The following is a 22,696-nucleotide window of genomic DNA, read 5'->3' as shown; positions in this document are numbered from 1 at the left end:
CACATGGCAGTATTGGGAGGACGTAGAACTGGAGCAGAAACATCAGAGCTGGTGGAGCTTGTGGGGCTGGAGCTGGAATCACTGTAGGGCTGGGATAGGACTGTGTGTCTGTGATCGGAATTATGGGGCCAGGATAACAACTTTTGGGATGGAGCTGGAATCACTATAGGGAAGGGAAGGGAAGGGAAGGGAAGGGAAGGGAAGGGAAGGGAAGGGAAGGGAAGGGAAGGGAAGGGAAGGGAAGGGAAGGGAAGGGAAGGGAAGGGAAGGGAAGGGAAGGGAAGGGAAGGGAAGGGAAGGGAAATACCTGCTTTACCTTTCCCCTTCCCTTGCTTACCCCTTTCCTTGCCTCTCCTACCCCTCCCTTGCGGCCGTCTCCCAGCCATAGCTGTAGCCCAGAGCTCTATTTCCACCAGATGGCAGCCTGGCTTAGCAGTTGCTCATTTCACCCTCAGCTACTCTTTTCCCTGGGCACCCTGCAGGCACAGAAGCGCCTTGTGCTGTTGGGCGCGTTGTTCTTCGGGGTCGCCAATGACCCAGGCAGAATTCCCCGCTCTCCTCCCCATTCCTCTCTGGTGGAAGGAATGTCTCTCCATCACAGACGCGTGAGGGCAATGCGGTGTGGGCATAGCACATGCCACCCCTTCCACACGGCAGTTTTCAGGCAGTCCTGGTGTAATGTACCTGCAGTGGCCTTCCTGTGTCACATGCTGTGGTGAACGTGCAGCCGTCCTGACCCTCCCGACCCTCGCTGGGGCAGCCTAGAGCTGCCCAGGCAGTATGTAGGGGCAGGGTGGCTGCAAATGGCCTCATCAGTCATTTTCTGAGTGGGTTTGGTGGGAATTAGCTTATCCAAGAGGGTCATCTGCAGGTCACCACATCAGAGAAGTGCTCACTACCTGCCCGGAGGTGTCAAACAGCCACATAACACACACTGGAACCGGTTCCCTCTGACGCACAGGCTCGGGCACGCGGGAGCCATAAGCAGGCGGCGTGTCCGAGCCGGTTCTTTCCTCTCCCCCTCCTCCCCGGTGGGTAAATCCCATCAAGCGCCACCCTAAACCGCCCCACGCCAGCCCTAATACCATCTCGGGTACGCCATCAGGCTCACATCAGCCAGGCGAGGGACTGACAGTCCTGGGAGGGACACCCCTGCAAGAGCCGGGGGGACAGCAGGGGTGGCAGTGGGCACTGTCCTGGGAAGGGGGGCTGGGTGGTGGGAAGAAACCGCCTGCTGCCCGTGCTCTCTGGGGAAGGAGAGGGAATCCAGGCCTGAGCCGAGCTTTGTCCTGGGCTAATTTTAGACCAAGGAGGTAAGAGAGAGGAGGCGCATAGAGGGGCTTAAGGGGTCCCTCTGCCCTGGTGCGGGGCAAGCCTGATCTCGGTCGTCCCTGCAGCGCCTGGTGAGCCGACGGGGTCCCGCTGCTCTCCCCGAGCACCGAGGCTCCCGGCCGGGTTCGGGGCACGTCTCGCCCCACGGAACGGAGCGGAGGCAGCGTCGTGGGGTGTACGTGGTCTGTGCACCCCAGCGCCAGTGCAGCGCCCTGCTGCGGGAGCAAGGGGGACCTAGGGAGGATCCTGTCGGTTAAGGGATGCTTCGGAGAGCGACCATGGAGTGAGGGGTTCCCTGCATGAGGATGTGGGGAGACAGCCTGTGTGGGTCATCTGTATGGGGGGGTGGCTGCTGTGTGGGAGAGCATACATGTCAGAGGTCAGCCTGGGGGATACTGGCGCACCAGATGCGCGGGGTACCTCCACGTGCAGTGGTAACAATCCCCACGGCGCCCCTCTTTGCCCCCAGCCCCCTTCCTCCCCCTCTTTCCCCCCCGTCCCGCCGCGCCTCCTTAAGTGCCCGCCCCGTCCCGGCCTCCCTCCGCCCCGTCCCGCCCCGTCCCGCCCCGCTCCCTCCAAGTGAGGGAATAAAGTTGCGCACCGGGGCGGGCGGGCTCGGCTGAAGCAGAGCGGGGCTGAGGCGGGCGGCAGTGCGGCTCGCCGGCGGGAGCGCCGGGCCATGGCCTCGCAGGAGCTGGCGCAGAAGCTGCAGCGGCGGCTGCAGCTGGAGGAGAGCGGGGCAGCGGCGGAGGGCGAGGCAGAGGCGGTCAAGGGCGCGGCGGCGGCCGAGGAGGTGGAAGAGCGGAGCTGCTTGACGGCCAGTGCGGGCGCAGAGCTGAGCGCTAAGCTGTGCCGGCGGCAGGACATAAACGAGGGCGCGGCGCAGCCCCGGCGGGCCGCCGTCTTCAACCCCTACACCGAGTTCAAGGAGTTCAGCCGCCGGCAGATCAAGGACATGGAGCGCATGTTCCGCCTGTGAGTGGGGTGGGAGAGGGGCGGGGGGCTTGCTGCCCGGCCCGTGGGCTGCGGGGCTGGGGCTCTGCCTTCCCCCGCAGCCCCTCCCGGCGCCGGCCCCCGGGGGCACATCTGGAGAAGGGCTGCCCGCTCTCGGCGGCACGCTCGCATTTCTCCGCGGTTTTGCGGTCGGGCTGGAGGAAGCCGCGGCGCGTTCGCAGCGCCATCTGATCCCCAGATTGTCCCTGTGCTTTGCCGGGGGCGCTCGTAGAGTTTGCCTGGGACTCAGCCCTGCGTTTAACTCATTGCCTCTGCTCTGTCTGCGATTGGGGCAGCGGCTGTTTCTGGTGGTACCGAGGAGCTGTGGCTTTGCGGGACGCTCTGGGTAGGATGGGGGGAGAGCACAGTCTTCTGCCCCACACCCTGGGATACCAGGTGGATCTGTGTCCCGGGGCCCGGCAGAGCCGCTGGATATCTGCCCGAAACATCTGCGACCCTTAGCACCCTTCGCAGTCCTGCTGGCTCTGCCGGGCAGTGTCCTAGCTCCACGCAAAGTCCTGTCTGCCGGGCTTGGTGCTCCTTCCCCTGCACCCAAGCAAAGGTTGAGCACAGCTTTCTCTTGCTACCCCCTCCGTGGGGGTTGGGATGGGATTCCCCTTCCAGCAGGAAGGTTTGTGTTAAAGTCAAGCTGCTGCTAGCAACAGAGAGAGCTCCTTCTGTAAGCAGAAAGGCTTGGCCCTCCCTGGGACCATGATCCTGCCCTTTTCTGTCCTCCAGACCCTGTCCTGGCTCCTGCAGTTAGGCTGTGTGTGGATGCCTTTGTCTGCACTCAGTTTTCCCTCCAGCACCCGTGGGCTCCTGGGGACCGGTGTCCTCCTAGCCCCACAGCAGGCTGCCAGACCGGGAGGGAGCTGCTCCAGACAGGAGATGGGAGGGCTACAGAGCAAGGTGTGAAGAAGATGCACTTCACCTTATGGAGGTGACTGAAGTGAGATTGTAACTTGTTAGATCATTGTTCTCCTAGCTGAAAGCTGCCTGGGACACCCTGGATTGTTGTGAGGCGATCACGAGCTGGTTGAATGCTGTCAGCTCCCAGCACTGCGGGCTGTTGCCTGTCCCAGCCAGGCTGTTGCCACAGGAGACCAGCGATGGGCTTTTGTGAGCTTACTGGAGTTTGGAGTTCTTTGTTGCACAGGCAGTGTTGTGTTGGCAGCCGGCGCAGGAAGTGAGGTGGTCCAGGCGGGACTGCTGCTCCACTCTCTCCCGTGTCCCCTTTCACTGTGCTTAAAGAGGATCCCACTCTATGGAATGCTGAGACACGCTGCTGTGAGGACTGGAGGACAAACAAAGCAGGCAGGGCCTGAAAGCTGTGTGAGAGCCTGGGCTGGGCAGTGGCACTGCCTCAATAGGGAAGAGGAAAGAAATGGCGGTGGTTTGGGGAAATAAAAAGTGGAAGAGCTGAATTGCAGCCTAATTTTTCAACAATGAGCTCATTAAACACTAGCCTTGTAAGCAGGAAAAGCTAGGCTTTGCAGTTGAATGCTAATCAGCTGGTCAATGTAGCTGGAAAGCATTGCATACCCTGTGAGAACTGCTGATGCCAAAGGGGTAGAAGGTGGGCTGCGTGCTTCCCTGTTGTTTCCTGGACAGGCAGCCAGAAAGCTGTGCTCTGGTGTTCACTGTTACAGGCATCTGAGGTTTGCAGTGGCAGAGGATCTGGCCTCTGCTCCATCTGCTGCCAGTGACCTGTCTCAACTATTGGCTGACATCACGTGCTCCATAAGGAGAGGAAATATTCCCCTTAATTCCTGTCAGTCAGAGCTTGAGTTAATGTGATTAACACTTTAATTCTCTCTATGGCTTATTGGCCCTGGCCACCACAATTCGGGGTCTTTCTTACATCCCTCTCTCAAAGGCTTATTTTTTTCCTTTAGTATCTTGTCATTGCCACAGGATGCCAGGTTTCCACTATGAAACTTGCCATCAAAAAATGCTTATCAGTTTAGTGGGACTTCTAAATCTGTAGTTCAGACTAAATTTGAACCTGTGGTCCTGTGCATGATGTGGGCTGGCTCATAGTGCTCCAGCTGAAAAGATGTCCTGGTGATAGCAGCTACCCTGGATGCCTGTCAGGGCATCCCTTGGTATGGATGGTGGCCGTGACTGCCAGGGTGGAAGCAAAGAACTCATCTGAAAGTGGGACTTTGCAAAATATAGTGCTCCATCCAGTGCTGTGTGCTGCTGGCTATGCCAGGAGCGTCCTTCCAGAGCAGAAATAATGCTCTTTGCTCTGGCTGCCAAACTTAGGCTCACTTTTCCTCCCCTTGTCAGCATCTCTCCTTTTTGGCCCCATTCCACTGGAGATGGGGTGCAGGTATCTGCTGGAGTGCTGGGTGCAGGCAGCTCTCAGGGTGAGTATTTTTTTGGCAGAAACCAGGAAGTCTACAGCTCAGGCTAATTATAATGTGACCTAATTAGCTGCCTATTCTGACAATATGTGAGGACTGTGATAACCATGATAACCTCTCTTTCCTGAGCTAAGTGAACTCTCAGGGTCTCTGGAGTCTCACAGCTCCCCTTGGTGCCATCTTTGTCCAGGAAAATGGCAGAGGGGAATGTGAAAGCCAGGCAGTGAGGCTCTCATGACCTTTATGAGAAATGTAAGGGGGAGGAAAACAGACAGCCGCTTCATCTGTGGGGCGCGAGGGAGTGGAGAAATTCCAGTCTTGTATTGCTTTTTATATCTAGGGAATTTCATGTGTTGCCCACACATTGCATAAGTGCCTTGCATCTGGCTGGTGGGAGAGGCTGTGATGTCCCCTTGCTCTCCTGGAGCTACTTAGGAGCCACTTTGCCAGGTGCCCCAGCCTTGTGTGACATGCTGCAGCAGACCTGCCCTCTCCAGAGCTGCCGTGTGCCTTATGTGACTGGCTGTCCGTGGACTTCCAGTGGAGGTTATTCCCATGGGGGCTCAGTTTGGGCCTGTAGGTCTTGCCCAACATCTTGGAGAACGTCTTAGTGGAGCAGACTGTCATCTTGTCCTCATGTCCCTCCAAGAGCAGGAGAGCTCCCTCTGCCTGGGCTGGGGAGGATGAAGCTGCATGTGGCTGAGGAGCCTGCTCCTGTCCCCATCCTGGTATGGAGGAGTTGTTTCCAAAGCTCTTGGCAATGGAGTAGACTATTCCATTTGGAATGGAGCACCAATGATCACATCTAGTTCAATTGCCTGATTGCTTCAGGCTTGACCAAAAGTTAAGCCCTATTATTAAGGGCATTGTCTAAATGTCTCTTAAACACTGACAAGCTTAGGGCACTGACCACCTTTCTAGGAAGGCTGTTCCAGGTCTGACAACCCTCTCAGGCTGAAAGAAAGGCTTCCTCAGGTCTAATCTGATCCTCCTCTGGGGCAGTTATGAACCATTCCCATTTACCCTATCATTGGATGTCAGGGAGCAGAGATTAGCACCACCTTCTCCATGTAAGGTGAAACACAATGCTCAGAGGGAATAAAGTGCTACTTAGGATTTTAAATATTTAAGAGGAGATTATTACTTTAGCACCATTATTCCAACTGCTTTGCTTCAAAGCCTCAATTAGGCTATTGCAGCATACAGGAACTGCAGATCAAAGTACAGGTGCCCATAATACGTGAAGCAAGGTAAGGTGCAGCAAGCATGTACAGGGAGGGCAGGTTCTCATTCCAGCTTTTCTCAAGAAATGTGAATGTTTAGAAACTGCTCTTTGATCCTTCAGCATCTGTGTCATTTAATTGTTCTTTTTTGGTGACTGCAGAGTCACTACAGGTGATGCAGTCCTTGGCATCTCCTTTTTCCTCCATCCCTGATCCTTTTTTCTTCTGCGATGTAAACCCCCAGCATCTGTGGAACACCAGTGCAATGTTTGTACTTGGGCAGTAATTGTGTGTAACAGACTTTGTGCTCTTAAGCAAGTCTGTTCAGCAAGTATTCCCTCCTTCCTCCGATTCTGTCTCCTGCTTTCCTCTCCCAGTGCTTCAGCAGCCAGGCACGCTCTGCAGTCTGGGTGGAAGCCAGCCAGCATGGGAATCTGGGTGCATCCTTGTTGCAGCAGATTTTGGCAGCCACTGCTGTGTCTCATTTGCTGCCAGGAACACTGCTGTGGCAGCAGTGTGGCAAAGTTTCATCACAGCAGCCACGGTGCCCATATCTGCCTGCGGCATCCCAGCTGTTACAGGTGGGATCTGCTGTGGCCATGGCACCGACCTGCTGCTGAAGTGGCCTTCCTGTGACATGAGATGTCTGTGCTTGTTGACACAATTCCCCTCTGTCTGTAATGCCTGCACGTCACTTAGGTGAGGCTTGGCTCGTGGCCCAGGGAGCTTTGAGTCTGAAGGAAGCAAAGCTCTGGTGTCACAGCAGGACAGTGAGTGATGGCAGGGCTCACCAGGCACCTGAGTGCTGCGTGCTCTTGCCGTGCCACTCCTGGAGTTGAGGCTGGGATGGCTCCCCTGGATGCTGGGCTGTGTTTAACTTGCCCTGGTGCCCTCTTCCAGCTCTGCCTGTGAAGGTAATGGCTGTGCATCACCAGGATGCAGGCAGCTGTGTGTGAGAGGCATCCGGGGCTGTCTGAGCCCAGCGCCCTGAAAAGGGGCTCCCAAAAGGCAGGCAGGGGAGTTGTATGATCTCTCCAAAGGCAGACTGTGGGGTCTGGTAGGACTGAGGTGTGCTGGGAGCATCAGCTGACCAGCAAGGTGCAGTCTGCATTGTGCCCCACAGTGCTGAATGCCTGTGGTCTGTTGGGGGTGGGTGGTGGGAAATGAATGGTGCTGTTTCTCGTGCCGTGTAAATATGCCTCTCCCTAAATAGTCTGGCTGTGCAGCAGCTGAGTGGCTGTACCCAGGTCCTAAAATAGTTTGGCTGTTTTAGGAGGCGAGGGGGCAGGGAGGGAATGTAGCAGTTTGCAGGGTGCTGCCGTTGGGTTTCAGTGCCCCTCTGTCTGGCTGTGCCTGAGTGCAGGGGACTGGTAACCTGATTTCTGGGTGCTTCTCAGCACCAGCTGTACTCATGCTCAACACCCATTGTGTGGCTGGTACAGAGTGCTGCTCAGCCAGGCCCGCTGTTGGCAAGACCCCATTTCTCACAATCCTGGCTTTGTCCTGCCTCTCTGCAGGGATGAGCCCTGAAGCTGTGCCCCACGCTTAACCCTTTCAGGGCAGCCTACGGGCCCCTGGGCCAGTGCTTGCCTGCAGGTAGTGTCCATAACAGGAGGGTGAGATGACCACAGCAGGCACGGGCTGGGCTTGTGCCCTACTTCTGCCTTCATCTCTTACACAGAGCTTCCGTGTGGGGCTGGGCAGTGTTCCAATCCCAGATGAACAGCCCTTGGAGGGGACCTTGGTATTACTTTGCTTCTGCATCCAGCCAAAGAGCAGCATGAGCTTGCTGGGCTCCCCAAAAAACTGCAGCCCCACGTGCCTTTCTGCCATTGCACATTTCGCTGCTGTGTCTAATCAAAGGCACTGCATTTCCAACAGTGACAGCTCTGCACCCTTTCTCCCAAACTTGAAAGCAAAGCCAATTGACAATTAAATATTGCACTTGCAGTGCTTCTGTGATGTCTTGGAAGTGCATCTCAGTGCTGGGTTGGGTAATGCTGTGAATGTGCTTTAATTAACTGACACCTTCCTTGCTGTGTAGAACCTGCTGTACTTCTTCCCTGTGACATCCCAGGTCTGTGACCTGGTTTCTGCTCTGATGGAGATTTCTTTCCTGGTTTTTCAGAAGGCCTGCTGGGCTCATGGGTTTGCTGGGTATAGATTAGAGGCAGATTGGTAACAGGGGGTCTATGCCAGCCTAGTCTGTCAATTATGTCCCTGTCATTGGGAGTCTCTTAGTCCTGGGACCCTTGAACCACTAAGAGCCACAAGGAGTATCAGAAATAGTTGTGGGGCTGGTGGGACTCTGGAAAGTCATGGAGGCCACCCTAGTTTGGGGGAAAAGCATGCTGTGCCTGTGCTCCTGAAAGCAGGGGCAGAGATCTTGGCTGCAGCTCTGCCTTGTGCTGCTCGTGCCTGTACGCAGTTTGGGGCTGGTGGCTTTGTTCGTGCCTTCCTTTGCCACAGCTTCCTCTGTGGCTGTGAGGTTTTTCAGCTGGAAAGGGCTTTCTTCCAGGGTAACCACCAATGTGCAGATCTTTGTCTGGGATGGCTGCAGGCCTCATTTCTTTGGAAGAGCACTAACACTCAATAAAAGATGATGGGTGGGAGGATTTGACTGGCTCCTGCCCACTGGAAAGCATCAGCACTGTGCCTAAGGTTTCTTTCTGAATGGTTGAAAGGATTTAACTCTGTCAGGGTTGAGATGGTGGCTGGGGGGGCAGTGGCAGGCTGTATACTGAGGCTGAGCCCAGCTTGGGAGACACTGCCCTGTCTTCTCCTGTGAAGCCCTAGCTCTGTGCTGAACCTTGATGGCAAGACCAGGATGAAAGAGGGCTGTTGAGTGGCTGATAACAGAGTGCCCATCCCTGCAGCTTTTGGACTTTGAAAGCTGGTGATAGCCCTGGTGGGTGTGAAGCGCTGGTTGCTCGATGGGCCGGATGCTTTACCCACACCCACAGCAGATGTTGGGAGGAGTTGGTGCACAGTCCCAGGCTGTGCACAACAGATCACTCACTGCCTCCCCATCCCTAAAGCACTCCTCCCCTTACACGGGTGTTCTCCTCTGGAGAGTCCTTGCAGTCCTTTGTGCTCCTTAGGGAGCATGGTCCCACTCTAGTCTTGCTCCTGGAGGTGGGCACTGGTTTCCTCTGCCAGCCTGGCCCTGTGGTGCAACCCTGGCACACAGCCCTGGCTAGGATTGCTGTGCTCCCTGGGACTGTCTTTCTGCTCTGCCCAGGGACACAGAATAAACAGCTGCCCTGAAGTGCAGCTGTTGTAGTGGTGCTTGTTGTAGTACAAAAGCATTTTGTAGAGAAAAGATCTTAACAGCTAGAGGGGGAGAGTTTTGCTTACAGAGAAAGATTGCTTTCTGCCAAGAGGTTCTCCTTGGTCTCTGCTCCCTGTTTCTTCTTGAAGCTAGCAGGAAACCTTGCAGCAGCTGATTCTGCATGCCTTTGTCTCACCACATTGATGCATGGTGTAAGCTGCGTGCAAGTTGCTTTTGTGCTGGACAGGCAAGTGGGTGAAATGGAAACCCCACTGAGATAAGCTGAGTTCCTCTGTGCTCCTTCTGTGCGGGTTGTTTGGTCTGAGCTCCCCTGAGTACTTCTCTCTTTGGTGAGACAGCTCTGAAAGCTGACAGCTACTTCTCTGAACTTAATATATCTCAGCACTGGCCATGTCACGCAGCTTCCGCTCTCCCCTAAGCTTTGAACCACACAGTGACTTTATCCATGTGCATGGTTCCTCTTCTGGGGAGATGAGTATGGGGATGATGTTGGTTAACCCTTTCCCCTTTGCACCCTGCAGGTATGACTCGGGACGGGATGGATATATCGACCTGATGGAGCTGAAGCTCATGATGGAAAAGCTGGGAGCCCCACAGACCCACCTGGGGCTGAAGAACATGATCAAGGAGGTGGATGAAGACTTTGATGGGAAGCTCAGCTTCCGTGAGGTGAGGCTGGCTGAAGTAACAGACAGGGATGTGGCTGCAGGGTGGAAGGAAGAGGCAGCTGGGCCCCATATTCTGTGGGCTGTAGGTAGCCCTGTCCCCTCTGTGTCTTTCCAGTGGTGGGGTTCAGTGGAGAAGGCAGTGAACTTCAAAGGTGTGGAGCGCTGCTAATCTCCATCTCCATGTGGCAGTCACGGTACCTGACAAAGCTCTCCGACCTCCCTGCTTGCTTTGGAAGCACATTTGGGCCCTGTTGCAGCTGCTGGGAGTGCTCACTGAGCTCCCTGTTGTAGCTGGAGGAAGTTATGTCCCTTGAGTTTCCAGGTCTCATTGCTTGGCTCCTGTGGTACAGCAGTTGAGGCCTCATTTCAGGTGCAGTGCAGGAGCTCTGCTTGGAGCAGCTCATGGGGCACAAAAGGCTTTCTCTTCCAGTTGGTGTTGGGACCCTCTCTGCATCCTGCAGTGACCAGCCATGGCAAGCTTTATGAGGGGTGGTCACTCCTCTGCAGCAAGGAATAAATGTGTGGATGCAGCGGTTTGGTACTGCATGCTGGTTCAGCAGGGACACAGCTCAAGCAGGTTTGTCTGTTACCACTGTATTGTGACAGCTGGGAGGACAGGCCAGGATCCTCTGCCAGGCAGAGGAAGAGAGGAAATTTGAGCAGTGACCTGCATGTACTCAGGGGTACCCAAATCATCTCAGGAGGCAGGGGGAACCCACGTACCAAAAGCTCCTCCTCTCAGACTTCGGTAGCTGGCTTGGTCACAAGCAAATGTCACACTGTGGCTTTCTGAATTAACCCACAGCCTCTTAGGTGGCAATAGGAGGGGCAGCACTACGTATGTCCTGTAGTGGTTTTGAGAGCTGTGCTGCTTCCTTCTGTCCTGTGGGATGCCTGCAGTGGGCCCCAAGCAGCTGGGCTCACCAGTTTCTGCAGCGTGATGCTCTCACCATGCCTCTTCCAGGGCAGGGCTCAGAAGGTCAAGCTCTCCATTGTGGAAGTTTGAGAGCACTGTCAGTGCTGGGAGGGAGGGTGAGTAGCCAAGGCCTGTGACTAACTGAGCTGCTTGGGGCATGAGGGGTGACAGTCACTTATAGAGCTGCTGCACCATCTCTCTGTGCTGGCACATCACACCATCTTCCTCTGCTTTCGTGCCCCAAGGGCTTTGCTGCATTTATTTCACTGCAAGAGGGCAGCACAAAAAGAGAGAGGCCAAAGACTTGGGTTATGAGAGAGGGGAAAGGATATGCAAATCTGGGAACTGAGAACCTGTCCCTGAGTTCCCTGCTGCCCGGTCAGAGGTGAACTGGAAGTAGCAAAGAATCCAGTGGAGCAGGAAGAGCACCATGCCCATGGCCCCAGGTCTCTGATTGCCAAATCACTGCATAGGCTGAGGAGCCCTCTGTGCATTCTGGGCCACCCTTCATTCCAGGTGAAGAGCTGGGGGCAGCCTCTGGCCTTGCTGCAGGGGCTCTCTCCCATGGGAGAGAAATGCCTTTATCCTCAAGGCCCTGAAAGATGCTATGATGTCCTAGCATCAGTGGCATGGCACGAGTAGCAGAGCAGCTCCTCCTCTGCTGCCACCTGTTTGGAGCACAGCCTCCTGCAGGGGCCCTGTGCTGCCAGCCCCTGGCATGTGGCACACAGCAGCTGCTGCTGTTGAAGTGTCTTGCCAGAAGGGAAAACAATGGTCATGCTCAAGCTTGAGGGGACCGTGGGTTGAAATGAGGGAGCATCACTGGCAGAGCTCTGGGGACAAATTACACAGCAGCTCTGGCAGACACACAAAGCTTTCTGTGGTAGAGAGGAGCAGGATGCCTCTTGCCTTGCTGCAGGTGTGCCCTGCCCTGCTGCTGTGTTCAGGCTGACAGGGAAGCAGGTTTCCTGCTGGGTCAGGAGACCTCAACCATAGACCTGTCCCATTCTGCTTCTCATTGGTGGTGGCAAGCAAGCATGTGAAGCGTGATGAAGCTGACTGGGGTCATTCACATTATACCAGGAGAAACCTGTTTAAATGAGTGTCTGAACTCAGTAGGGTGAATTTGTAGTACTGGAGGGCTCCTGTCTGCCTATCCAGAGCAAACCAAGTCCTGGCATACCTGTGTGAACATATACTCTTATTGGGCCTGGCCAGAGAGCTGGTAGGGACCTCTTTCACTTGTAATAGATCACCTTTTTCTACTGCTTTGAGTAGTGTCCTCCCATCCCAGATAAGCTGTTGCCTGGCCAACAGACAGCTGATGAACCACAGACCCTGTTAGGAAAGCTGCCTTCTACCATTGACCTTTGAACATCCACCAATACATTAACAATTAACTGTACAAGACTCCTGCTGTGACTCAAGCAATGAAATTTAGGCTTAAAAATATTAGGTGTAGTGGGGGAAGAAAAACCCCACACCTCTGACTGTCTAATTCCATCATTACCACAGGAAACTGGAGTTAATTGCTGTGGTAGTAATGTGTAATTGGAGGTGCTACCTAGAACCCACAGAAATCCTCCCACTGCCCCCTACACCCTCACCAGCTGAAATGTTGACTCACATGATGTGTTTGCTACCAGGGTTGGTGCAAACCACATCCTTACATAGTGCTGCTTTTCTGGCCAGCTGTTGTTGCAAGACTACTGCTTCCTGTCCATCCCACACCTTTCCTTGCATGGTGCCCAGCCTGGCTCTGTGGCATACATGTGAGAGCAGACACAATTTACCAGGTTAGTGGGTTGGAAAGTGTGGGTCATGTTGTCCTCTTTGAGAGCAGAGCTTTGAAAGGTATCTACCTACATTATTCACTTTTGCTTCTCTGTTGACATTTCCTTGAGACTTAGCTGCACATGGTGTGTCCTGGGCCCAGCCAAGGGTGTTACACAGGCTGGCAGTGGGAGCTGAATGCTGGTGTTCTCTAGTTAGTAAGAACCAATACCTCAAGGTAAGGTGGGCTGCAGGCTCTGTGCTGGAGTGATTGCTGCTGAGCTCCTGTGGGAACCAGCATGATGTCCCATAGTGCACCTCACTGGATCCTTGGGACTGACACTGTGCTCTGTCCACCCTAAGCAGTGTTTTAGTCCCAAGTTTCCTTTAACTCAGCCTGCCCTTTGTGGCCCCAGCAGCCTATATTCTCCTAGACAATTGCTGCGCCATCCCTTAGTTTCAGGGTGATTCATGCTCACTTGTACTCATGACCCAGTCCCTCCCCAGGTGACAGCTGTATCAGACCTCAGGATTGTGCTGCTCTTTTCCAATGCCAGGAAGTGGGACTTTCAGGGTGGAGCAGGAGGAAGCATGACTAATTCCAGCCTAGCTGCCGGCCCTCTGTGTCACAGTGCCTGGTGGTGGCAAAGGGGAACTAGCCAGAGCCCAGGGGATCTGAGCAGAGGGAGAGGATGTCTTGGGGAGGATTTGGTTTCTTTCCAAAATGGTTGGAAATGGTTTCTTTCTGAAATGGTTTTACATGGAAACCAGTGAACCATGTATTTGGTTTGTTTCTTATGTGTGTGTATTGGGTGTGCATGGCCAGGTTTTCATAGCAGGGGGTCTACAAGGAGTGGTTTCTGTGAGAAGCTGTTAGCATGTTCCCCTGTGTCTGGTAAGCCAAAGCCAGCCAGCTCCAGGACAGACCTGCCACTGACTAAGGTGGAATTATAGTCAGGAATTATAGTAATGCCTCTGTGATAACATATATAAGAAGGTTAAAAAGTTCTTGTGCAGAGGTAATTATGGCCAGAGAAGAGAAAAGTGAGAATATGTGAGAGGAACAGCTTTACAGACACCGGGGTCAGTGGAGAGGGAGGGACAGGAGGTGATCCAGGTGCTGGAGCTGAGGTTCCCCTGCAGCCCGTGGTGCAGACCATGGTGAAACAGGCTGTCCTCCTGCAGCCCATGGAGGTCCATGGGGATGCAGAAATCCACCTGCAGCTCATGGAGGATACCCATAGCAGAGCAGGTGGTTGCCTGAAAGGAAGATGTGAACCCATGGAAAGCCCATGCTGGAGCAGGCTCCTGCCTGAGGCCTGCAGACCTGTGGATAGAGGAGCCCATGCTGGAGCAGGGGAAGGACTCTTCTCCCTGCACAGTGACAGGAACAACCTGTGAAGAACTGACCATGATCCCCATTCCCTCTCTCCCTGTGCTGCTGGAGACAGGAGGTAGAGCTGGTAAGAAGGGAGAGGTGAAGGGAAGGTGTCTTTAAGATTTATTGTACTTCTCATTATCCTGCTCTAATTTTGGTAGTAATAAACTCAATTAATATCCCCAAGTTGAGCCTTTTTTGCCTATGACAGTATTTTGGTGAATAATCTCTCCAGGGCCTTATAACAAAAGTGCATGAGTCCTATTTTTTCACCACTATCCAGATGAGAAGGGGAGTGACAGAGTGGCTTGGGTAGCCTGGCATCCAGCCAGGTCAACCAACCACAATGTGTTTGGAGAAGGAAAAGTTCCCTTGCCAAGGCCAGCCTGCTTTCTGCTTGCCCTGTGCTGGGCACTCACAGGTTAAGAGGCTGTTGCATGGAGCAGTGCCTGGTGAGCCGCCTGTTCCAGAGGCTGCTGTCATCTCCACACCCTTCCTCATGGGACGCCTACCCAAACTCTTGCATTCCCACCAGCTTCTGCGAGCAACTTGAAGCAGGGCTGTCTCAGTGTGAATGCTGGGACTCTGCTGCCCTCCTCTGGGACAGCTCGGGCTCTCTGTAGGAAACATCAGACTCCCCAGCCTGGCGGTCTGAGGAGCACAGCACTAGAGATATTTGATGTTCCTGTGCAAAGAGATTTCAGGGCAACCCTACCTGGTATGTGCAGCTCTGGCCTGGCGTGAAGTGCTGCATTGGCACAGCTTCGGTGCTTTGTGCTCCTTTGGTACCTGAGTGGTTTGTCCTTGTGTCTGCTCTCTCTGCACTGTTCCAAGCACTGAGACACCTCCTGGGGTCGCCAAGAATAGCAGGACCTCTGCAAGTACACCTAGAGCTTCCACGTCTTCGGCAGGTGGATGGTGGTGCAGAGGTCTTTATTTTTAAGCAGGGAGGTTTTGTTCCTTCTGTTAAAACAAAAAAAGTATTTTTTGTGGAATGAGAACTCTTTTTTTTTTTGTTTCCCTTTGTAATTCACTTCCCAATACACACTCTGTACTAGTGACTTTGGATTTGTTAAATGGATGTGGTCCAGTGCAGGACAGAAGTTTCACATGAACTTGCTCTGTAGACACTTGTTCAAGCCACCATGTCACAGGGGCATGCACCTGGGCTGCTGTTCTCTCTAAAAGGACTGCACTAATGCCTTGGTTCAGGGAGGCATTCAGCCTGAGGTGAACCAGAGCTGTGTTTCCCCTGCTTTCAGTGTCATGGGACGTGACCTGAGTCCCTAGAGCCCTGGGGAAGCTGGTGGAGGGCTTGTGAGGGCTTTTGGGGACATAAAGAGCTATATCTGAGCTTGCCCAGTGGTTGTACTAGGCAGGTGCAGAGGTGGTCTCCTTTCTCTGGCCTCATAGCAGCCCAGGCTTGGTAGGAACTGTGCATTACCAGGCCTCTGATTCCTGGGAAACCTTTTCCTCTGAGATTCCTACTGCATTTAATCTGTAACAGGACTCTCTACTGGAGCAAAAGCTCCTTGTTGTCACTTGGTTAATATAGACCTGGTTTCCTTTGATTTGAATGTGAATTCCATCCCTCTCCAAGTGATTGTGCTGTTTGTATTTTAAGTTGTTTGAGCCTCAGTGAAGAAGCTGAATGTTTCCTCTCTGTCTTGCCAGTTCCTGCTGATTTTCCATAAAGCTGCAGCTGGGGAACTCGAGGAGGACAGCGGCCTGTTGACTCTTGCGAAGCTCTCGGAGATAGATGTATCCATTGAGGGAGTCAAAGGAGCCAAGAACTTCTTTGAAGCTAAGGTATGATATGGCACAGATGAATATGAAAAAACTCAGCTGTAGCTAAAGCTCAGCTACTCAGTTGTAGCTGAGTTTCCTTTCAAATTTTGTTGGACTCTAGCTAGAGCCTTTCTGTGGTGCAGTCAACACACCAGAGCAATGTAATTCACAGCCTGTGTTCTGGGTCTTACCCTGCTAGAACTGACTGGCTGACCTGTGTCCCTGTGGCTGAAACTAGGTGGCTGACCTCTTTTAAAGACAAGTGTCCTGAAAAACTAATGCAACAGGGACAGAGTTTTCCCATTTTGCAAAACCTCCCTCGACCAGAACACTCTGAGTTCAGTGGTGAACGGAGTGTTTTGGGGTGTAGGATTTCAGATATCTCTTTCTCTGTAACCTTTGGAATCAAAATAATTCTGCAGGGTCCTGGGGTTGGCAGAAAGAGCTGTACACTGTCCGAAGCTGACAAAGCACCCTTTCTGAAAGCTCTTTTGGAGAGAAAATAATCCTGCTTGTTTATATAAGAAGTTTTTTCCCAAGAGCCTAACACAGCTATTGCACAGCAGATGTACTGAGATGAAAGCTGGAAAAATAGCCAGCAAGTAAACAATGTCTCTTTGATCTGCAGATTATCCATGGTGTAGTATGATGTTCTCAGATTTGGCTGTGATTCAGAGTGCTCTCTGCAGTAGTTTCTCCCACTGCATACTCACAACCCTGCTGCCTGGTAACAGAAATAATGTATGTGACCCAGTACTGATGGCCTTGTTTTGGTCACTTGTTAGTGACTTATTGGTAAATGACCTTTCTTTTGTTGATGTTAAAGTAAAGGAAAGTAACAGGTATTGTGTGTAAATAGCCAAGCACTGCAGTGTAATTATACTTGAGCTGTCCTGGCAGAGGATCCCAGCAAGCACTGGGAGGTGCAGCAAGCAGTTCTGTGTTGCTCATCAGGGAGTAGCTCAGGCTTTGGCTCTCCCTCTGATGCAAGGCTTGACACTTGTTTATTTTCTCTCTGTCTCGTAAAGGCTCAAGCCCTCTCCTCAGCCAGTAAGTTTGAAGCAGAGATAAAAGCTGAGCAGGATGAGCGAAAGCGGGAAGAGGAGGAGAGGAAGCACCGGCGAGCGGCTTTCAGGGAGTTAAAGTCTGCATTTACCCAGTAACCAACCAGCCAATATGCACTCTGAAATTGCACACGACTTGGTACGTTTCCCAGATCAGGGCCCTGCCTGGACAGAATTGCTCGGATCCTGCCTAAAACTCATCATAGCTTTGCTAGCCTTCCTTCCAGGAAGATCCTCCTGAGCTCCTAAGGGCACAACTCTCGCAGGTACTCTGCATTTATAATGATGTGAATAGTAGGGGCTGTGTCCAGGCTGTTTGCTCTGAACTGTTACGAGCACATGACCCTAAAGCAGAAACAGCAGGTAGAAAATCCTGGGTGAGCACTGACAAGCGTCATGTTTGCCTACTTCATTCTTTCCTATAGAGCCTTTTTCTCTTAATCCTGTATTAATTCATTCCTTGCTTACAGGCAAGTAGTGAGGTCTTGTGTAAATCAGGGTGTACAAAGTACAGTTTGACTTCTGTATGTTTGTACTGCTGTTGGGTGTTGTCACCCTTTTCTTATTCCTCAAAGCCCCGTGCCACAGGCACCATGAAAACACTGTGAAGAGAGAAAGATGATTACTAGGGACATGGATCAAATTCACTATCATTTCCTGTAGCATTTTCTGCCACCCAGCATGTTGAAGAGTCTTCCAGTTTCTCTTCTCTGAAGTGCCATAGTAACAAACCCTTCAATCAGAGGTGAGATTCCCTAAGACTTCAAAGGGAAGAAGCTGGCTCTCTTTTAAGAGAAATAGAAAACTGAGTTGCCTGACCATTTATCTTCTTTCACATTCCATCACATTTAGTGTACTGTACAGCTTCACTGTTATTTTCCAGGCTTAGGCAGCTGTATCTGTTTTTAGGGGCTATTGTCAGCTGGACAGTGCAATTGGATGGCACACTGGGGTTTTTCTATTTGGAAGTTTACTCATAGCCTGAATCATGAAGGTGACATTGTTTGATTTCATTAGAGGCACACAGAGGACACCAGCACAGCATACTGAGCCCCCCCTGCTTGCAGAGCAGGGAGGTGAGCACATTTAACTGAACTGAATTTTGAGGTCTTGCATTATAGCATTAGCCATTTTTTTCCTTGGAAACATGGGGAACTTGGCCACAAATGTCGAGATGCCCTTCAGAGACCTCTCTCAAGACATGGATTTGCTGAAATTCTGCCTCTGCTCTTGCCCAAATTCATGGCAAAATGTTATTTTTTTTTCCCAGAACAAAACTCACCAGTCATCTTTTCACTTGTCTGTCTTGCTTCTTAAACTGTGAGCACTAAACTGTGAGCATGGAATAATAAATAGAAAAACCTCTACTCTTTAATGTCAGGTGAAAGAATTGCTAAACGATTAAACTGTGTATATATCTTCACAGATTATATTTTATAAATCACGCTTTTGTAGCTAAATATTTATAATTAAATGTTTTTATACTTTACAACAAAGCAGATAATTTCATCTTCAATTATTTCTCCTGTTGCTGAAATGTAAAAATAAAGCATTGTTATCTCCAGTCTTGTCTGTGGCTTATTTCAGGTCTTTGAATATAGCATTTTTCACAAATTATAATAGTAATCCCCAGAGCTCAGAATCCTGACTTGGATGAGTGGGGGAAGTGTTCAACCCCTTCTTGATAACACTTCCTCTTCTGCACAGCAGTTCTGGTGTAAAAAGCCCTAATGTTTGCATTCCCTCAGAAAGGGACAGGGCTGTGTAAATACTTGAAATACTGCCTACTGCTAAATGTTGACATCTGAAGGTTGTCAGCCTTTCCTTATCTTAAAATAGCCTCTGTCTCAGCCCCTGTAGTGCCCCAGCTGGGAGCTGGGCAGGTTGCTTCAGCTGGAATTCCCTTTGCATTCCCTGCTTCTGCCTTTATTAAGGGAGAAAAAAGAAAAATACATGGATAGCTGAAAATGTCTCCAAGCAGTTTGTTTCTACTGTTGCTGATCTGCTAAGCTTTGCTGAGCACACTGAGGAGGGGGTTCAGGAAGAGGTTTAACCATGCCTTGTTTCAGGTCCAGTGATGAAATGGAAGCCATAAATATTTTATCCCATGCAGCTCTGCTCTGGGCCAATCCATTCACTGTGTTTGAGAGTGCTCAGGTCTCAGAGGTCAGGTAAAATCAGGATGAAGGTTCCTTAGTCTCTGCTTCCCCAGGAAAATTGTGACACTGCAGCTCTTGATTTTTGGTTGTTGTTGGTTTTTGGTTTATTTTTAAATTTCTTTACAGCATAGCAAGCACTGCTGAGTTGTGCTACTTTGCACATGCAGCTGGGTAAGGAGCCCAGGGCTGCAGGAGAAGAGGGTGGAAAAAGGCTTTCCAGTGGTTTTATTTTAACAGAATTGAGTCAGCTCCAGCTGACAAGTTTCAGTAAGGAAATGAGTATTGCCTATGGTTTTGTTAAATTCAAACAGGTGCTGTTAGTTGGGACCTGTATTCAGTGCAGTGAACAATAACTGCTTTTGGATATGCATTTATTTAGAAATTGCTGCAATGTGTGTTTTGAAATTAGCTTTGCAAAAATGGACATTGGGCAATTAATTGCTTTCTAAATTGTTCTGTTTTACTGGGAATTACTGGATTAGATACCATGTCATTAGGTTATGCAGAAGAACTAAAGAGAAGTTGTCTAGCTGTATCTCCCACCTAAAACCATGTGAAAACACTTAATCGTATTTACCTGTAATGTATCTATTATAATCCTTGATGCTCTGTCCTTTTATGCCTGATGTCACCACAGGTGCCTCTCAAAGGTCCTGGCAATCCCAGCTCTCTTTAGTGATGCCTGCTGGTACATTAAACCTCTCTGGTATTTCTGACGTGCCACAAGTGACTCTTAAGTCGGTGATGGCAAGCAGAGGAGCTTGATGAAAAACCTGTTGGGCTTAGTGGTCTTTCTCAGAAGGGACAAATACTTGCCTCAAGTCATTCATCTGGAATGGAAACTTCAGTAGTCCTTGATCCCTGAAGGGGTTTTGTTTAACTAAAATGTTACTTCCCCCAGAGTGGGCAAAGTGCAATAGAGGAGTCACTAGCACTTCAGCCAGCACGGAGGGTGGGTTCAGCCTGTCTGGAGGCTCAGATTGCAGTGGATTTCTCAAGGATGCTCCTGTCACAGTCATTGCTGTTGGCTGCAGGGGACAGCCCATGGCAGCAGGAAGTCTCACCTAAAGAGCTCAGTGTGGTCACAGTGGAGAGAGAGAAATGGTGTGATCAAGCTCTTCCTGGCTCAAGGGTCGGGGTTTATCTGTAAGGATTAAAGTGACAAAATAGCATATTAACCTTATGGGAGTGTCCAAATAAACCCAAGACATCTAAAAGTAATTGAGTGTTGCAGAAGTAGCAGCTTGTTTGTGATATTCTGTCTTTCAGCACGAGCCACCTGAGGTGATAGATGCATTGAAGTGACTGACTTTAAAATCTGCAGTTGGATGTGTGCCTGCTTTGCTGCTGTTTTCATTATTTTTAGGGATGTGACAAATGAGGACATGGAAAACAGAGGCTGCTGAGAACATATTGACTCTTCCCAGACAAAATCCCTGGTTATTTCAACAAACAGGGGAGCCACTTTTCCAAGTAACAAAATGCAGCAGTGGCAAGGGGAAACATGACTGTGACACATTCTTCTGGGCTGCTTTGTGATCATTATTTATCATTTCAAAGCTGGGCTCTGTTTTCATAGCTCTACCAGTGTACTGGGGGAGGCAGGTTCTTGCCTCCAAGCCAGAATGGGTGAAAACAAGGGGTTAGTAAGGAAAGTTTATAGTATGTTGGGAATGCCACTTCCCTGCACTTGGGTTTTTAATAGTGTGAATGAATTGGCACAGTAATCCAGGGCTCTGAAGTACATCATGCCCTTGGTACCCAGACTGGCTGCTGGGGTGATTTCACACCTACACAATATCAGCTGACATTGTCATTGAGCCATGCAGGAATTTTACCGCACGGGCACAGTCTTGAATTTTCATGAGATTCTCTCTGTTCTGCTTGAATGAGTTGTGGAAGATTTAAGATGCATCTGCTATTACCAAAAGATTGTCATCTGAGTTTCCTTGAGGTATTTCACAGAAATGCCAAGTTCTGCAGATGAGGAATGTTTCAGATGCTTCTTGAATCTGAAATTTTTTTTTTTTGGTCTCAGTAATATAATGTTTGTGCTAACTGGGATAAAAAAATTGCCACAAGTGCTAAACATCTTCCATCTCAGATAAAGGTTGTTTTAGAGCATGTGAAAATATTTTTGAGTGCTCAAACTCACATTTGATAAATAGAATAACAAGGCACAGCTGCTTCTGCAATTAAATTGGAAGTTCTCACTGACAGCTTGAAATGCAGCACTGTCTCCCTCCCTTTATCATTATTAGTATTGGCTCAAGCTGTGTGACAACAACCAGGGGGATTGAATGCAGCTTATCAGAGGCCAGCCCTTTTCTATGGAGCTTTGCTTTTCCATACCAGCCTTCTAATGGAGAAATTCCATTCTAGTTTTTTTGGGTGAGGTAGTCCTGTGTAGCTCTCAGCTAAAAATAAGCCCCAAGAATTACAGGCTTTCAACCCATTAGCTCATAAGAATCACTAGTATTCACTGTTGCATCATTTTTGGCTGTCATTCAGTACACAATGACAAGTATTTATCCACCTAGAAGAGGATGGAGAAAGCTACATGGGTTGTGGCTGAGATCATGATTAGAGTGAAACTGTTTCAGCTGAAAACGGTTATACCTTCAGCAGTGCGTAACTGCCAAGAATAGTTTTTTACGCTGAAGGAACCACATGGGGCTATTCTGCCTCATGTACTAATATGGGTTTGGGGACTAAAAATAAACTGGTATTTTTAGCTGAAAGAAGTTTGCCTTGAGCTCCTGATTTTTCCATCAGAAGAGTCAAAATATGTATCATCTAATGCCCTATCTCTGCCAGCAGCAACAGCAGCTGCCGCTGCCTCCCAGCGTGACTCCCACGGCAAAGAGTCCTCAGGGCTGCTCCAGTGCCCGGGCAAGAGCAGGTCCAGCTCGCGGGGCCCGGGCTCTGTGAGTGGTCACACACGGTGGCTTCCCACAGAGATTCTTGTGGCTACTGATAAAGCTGAATTTCCTCATGGAACCACACAGAAGAAACAGATAAGGCTGGGAGCCACACTGCGCTGCTGAGGCCGCCTGTGTGTGAGACAGTGGCACAGGGTGGCAGAATCCCAGAATCATTCAGGCTGAAAAAGACCTCTGAGATGAGTCCAGCCTGTGACTCATCCCAACCTTCTCAACCAGACCCGGGCACTGAGTGCCACATCCAGGCGTTCCTTGAATACCTCCCAAAACAGTGACTCCACGACCCCCCTTGACAGCCCCTTCCAATATCTAAGCACCCCTTCTGTGGCAAATTTCTTCCTAGCGTCCAACCTGAACTTCACCTGCTGCAGCTTAAGGCCATGTTCTGTCCTGTTCCTTGGGAGCAGAGCCCAATCCCCGGCTGCATCCTGCTGTCACAGGGAGTTGTGGAGAGCAGGAAGGACCCCCTGAGCTCCTTTTCTTCAGGCTGAGCCCCGCCCCGAGCTCCTTCAGCTGCTCCTCGTCAGACTGGAGACCCTTCCCCAGCTCCGTTCCCTTCTCTGGGCATGCTCCGGCCCCTTAACGTCCTTCTCGAATTGAGAGCCCCAAAACTGGACACAGGACTCAAGGTGGAACTGGCGCAGTGATCTGATTACCGGGGATCCCCTGTCCTGCCATGTCCCTCCATCTCCCCCCGTCTCCCTCTCCCCTCAGGGCTGTGAGGGGAAGGGGGGGGGGCGGCGCTGCGGCGGGCTCGCGCGTCCGGCAGGGGGCGCCCGAGGCCCGCCCCTCTCCGAGA

The 22,696-nt window shown here is 51.2% G+C and overlaps 2 protein-coding genes and 1 long non-coding RNA gene across 4 annotated transcripts in view; 2 read left to right on the top strand and 1 right to left on the bottom strand.

Moving 5' to 3' along the window:
* The first annotated feature begins 1,939 nt into the window (after positions 1–1,939).
* On the top strand, positions 1,940–18,360 carry EFHD1 (EF-hand domain family member D1). Its single transcript, XM_064386167.1, has 4 exons — positions 1,940–2,307; positions 9,731–9,878; positions 15,619–15,753; positions 16,761–18,360. Exons 1-4 carry the CDS (start codon positions 2,012–2,014, stop codon positions 16,893–16,895), a joined length of 714 nt encoding a protein of 237 aa, XP_064242237.1. The 5' UTR covers positions 1,940–2,011; the 3' UTR covers positions 16,896–18,360.
* Positions 4,721–22,649, bottom strand: LOC135279036 (uncharacterized). Of its 2 annotated transcripts, XR_010346389.1 has the most exons (4): positions 22,260–22,649; positions 19,533–20,099; positions 14,660–14,907; positions 4,721–11,059 (listed from the first exon to the last, which is right to left on the bottom strand). It is a non-coding gene; the product is annotated as an uncharacterized LOC135279036 (long non-coding RNA). The 2 variants fall into 2 exon arrangements; XR_010346388.1 differs by having other exon boundaries at positions 4,721–14,907.
* GIGYF2 (GRB10 interacting GYF protein 2) overlaps positions 22,505–22,696 on the top strand; it is a 72,275-nt gene continuing 72,083 nt past the window's right edge. Inside the window, exon 1 of the mRNA XM_064386105.1 lies at positions 22,505–22,526. The gene's annotated coding sequence lies outside the window, so the exon portion shown is untranslated. The remainder of the gene's footprint in view (positions 22,527–22,696) is intronic.

This window comes from Passer domesticus, chromosome 11 (genome assembly GCF_036417665.1).
Source record: "Passer domesticus isolate bPasDom1 chromosome 11, bPasDom1.hap1, whole genome shotgun sequence".
Classification (NCBI taxonomy): Eukaryota; Metazoa; Chordata; class Aves; order Passeriformes; family Passeridae; genus Passer; species Passer domesticus.
The sequence above is the reverse complement of the archived record's forward strand: the minus strand, read 5'-3'. Positions and strand labels throughout refer to the sequence as shown.

Excerpts from the sequence above, each read along its gene's own strand:
- EFHD1 (XM_064386167.1), top strand. The coding sequence starts at position 2,012 with ATGGCCTCGCAGGAGCTGGCGCAGAAGCTGCAGCGGCGGCTGCAGCTG. Across the intron at positions 2,308-9,730 it reads ATGGAGCGCATGTTCCGCCT|GTATGACTCGGGACGGGATG; the intron begins GTGAGTGGGGTG and ends TGCACCCTGCAG. Across the intron at positions 15,754-16,760 it reads AGAACTTCTTTGAAGCTAAG|GCTCAAGCCCTCTCCTCAGC; the intron begins GTATGATATGGC and ends TGTCTCGTAAAG.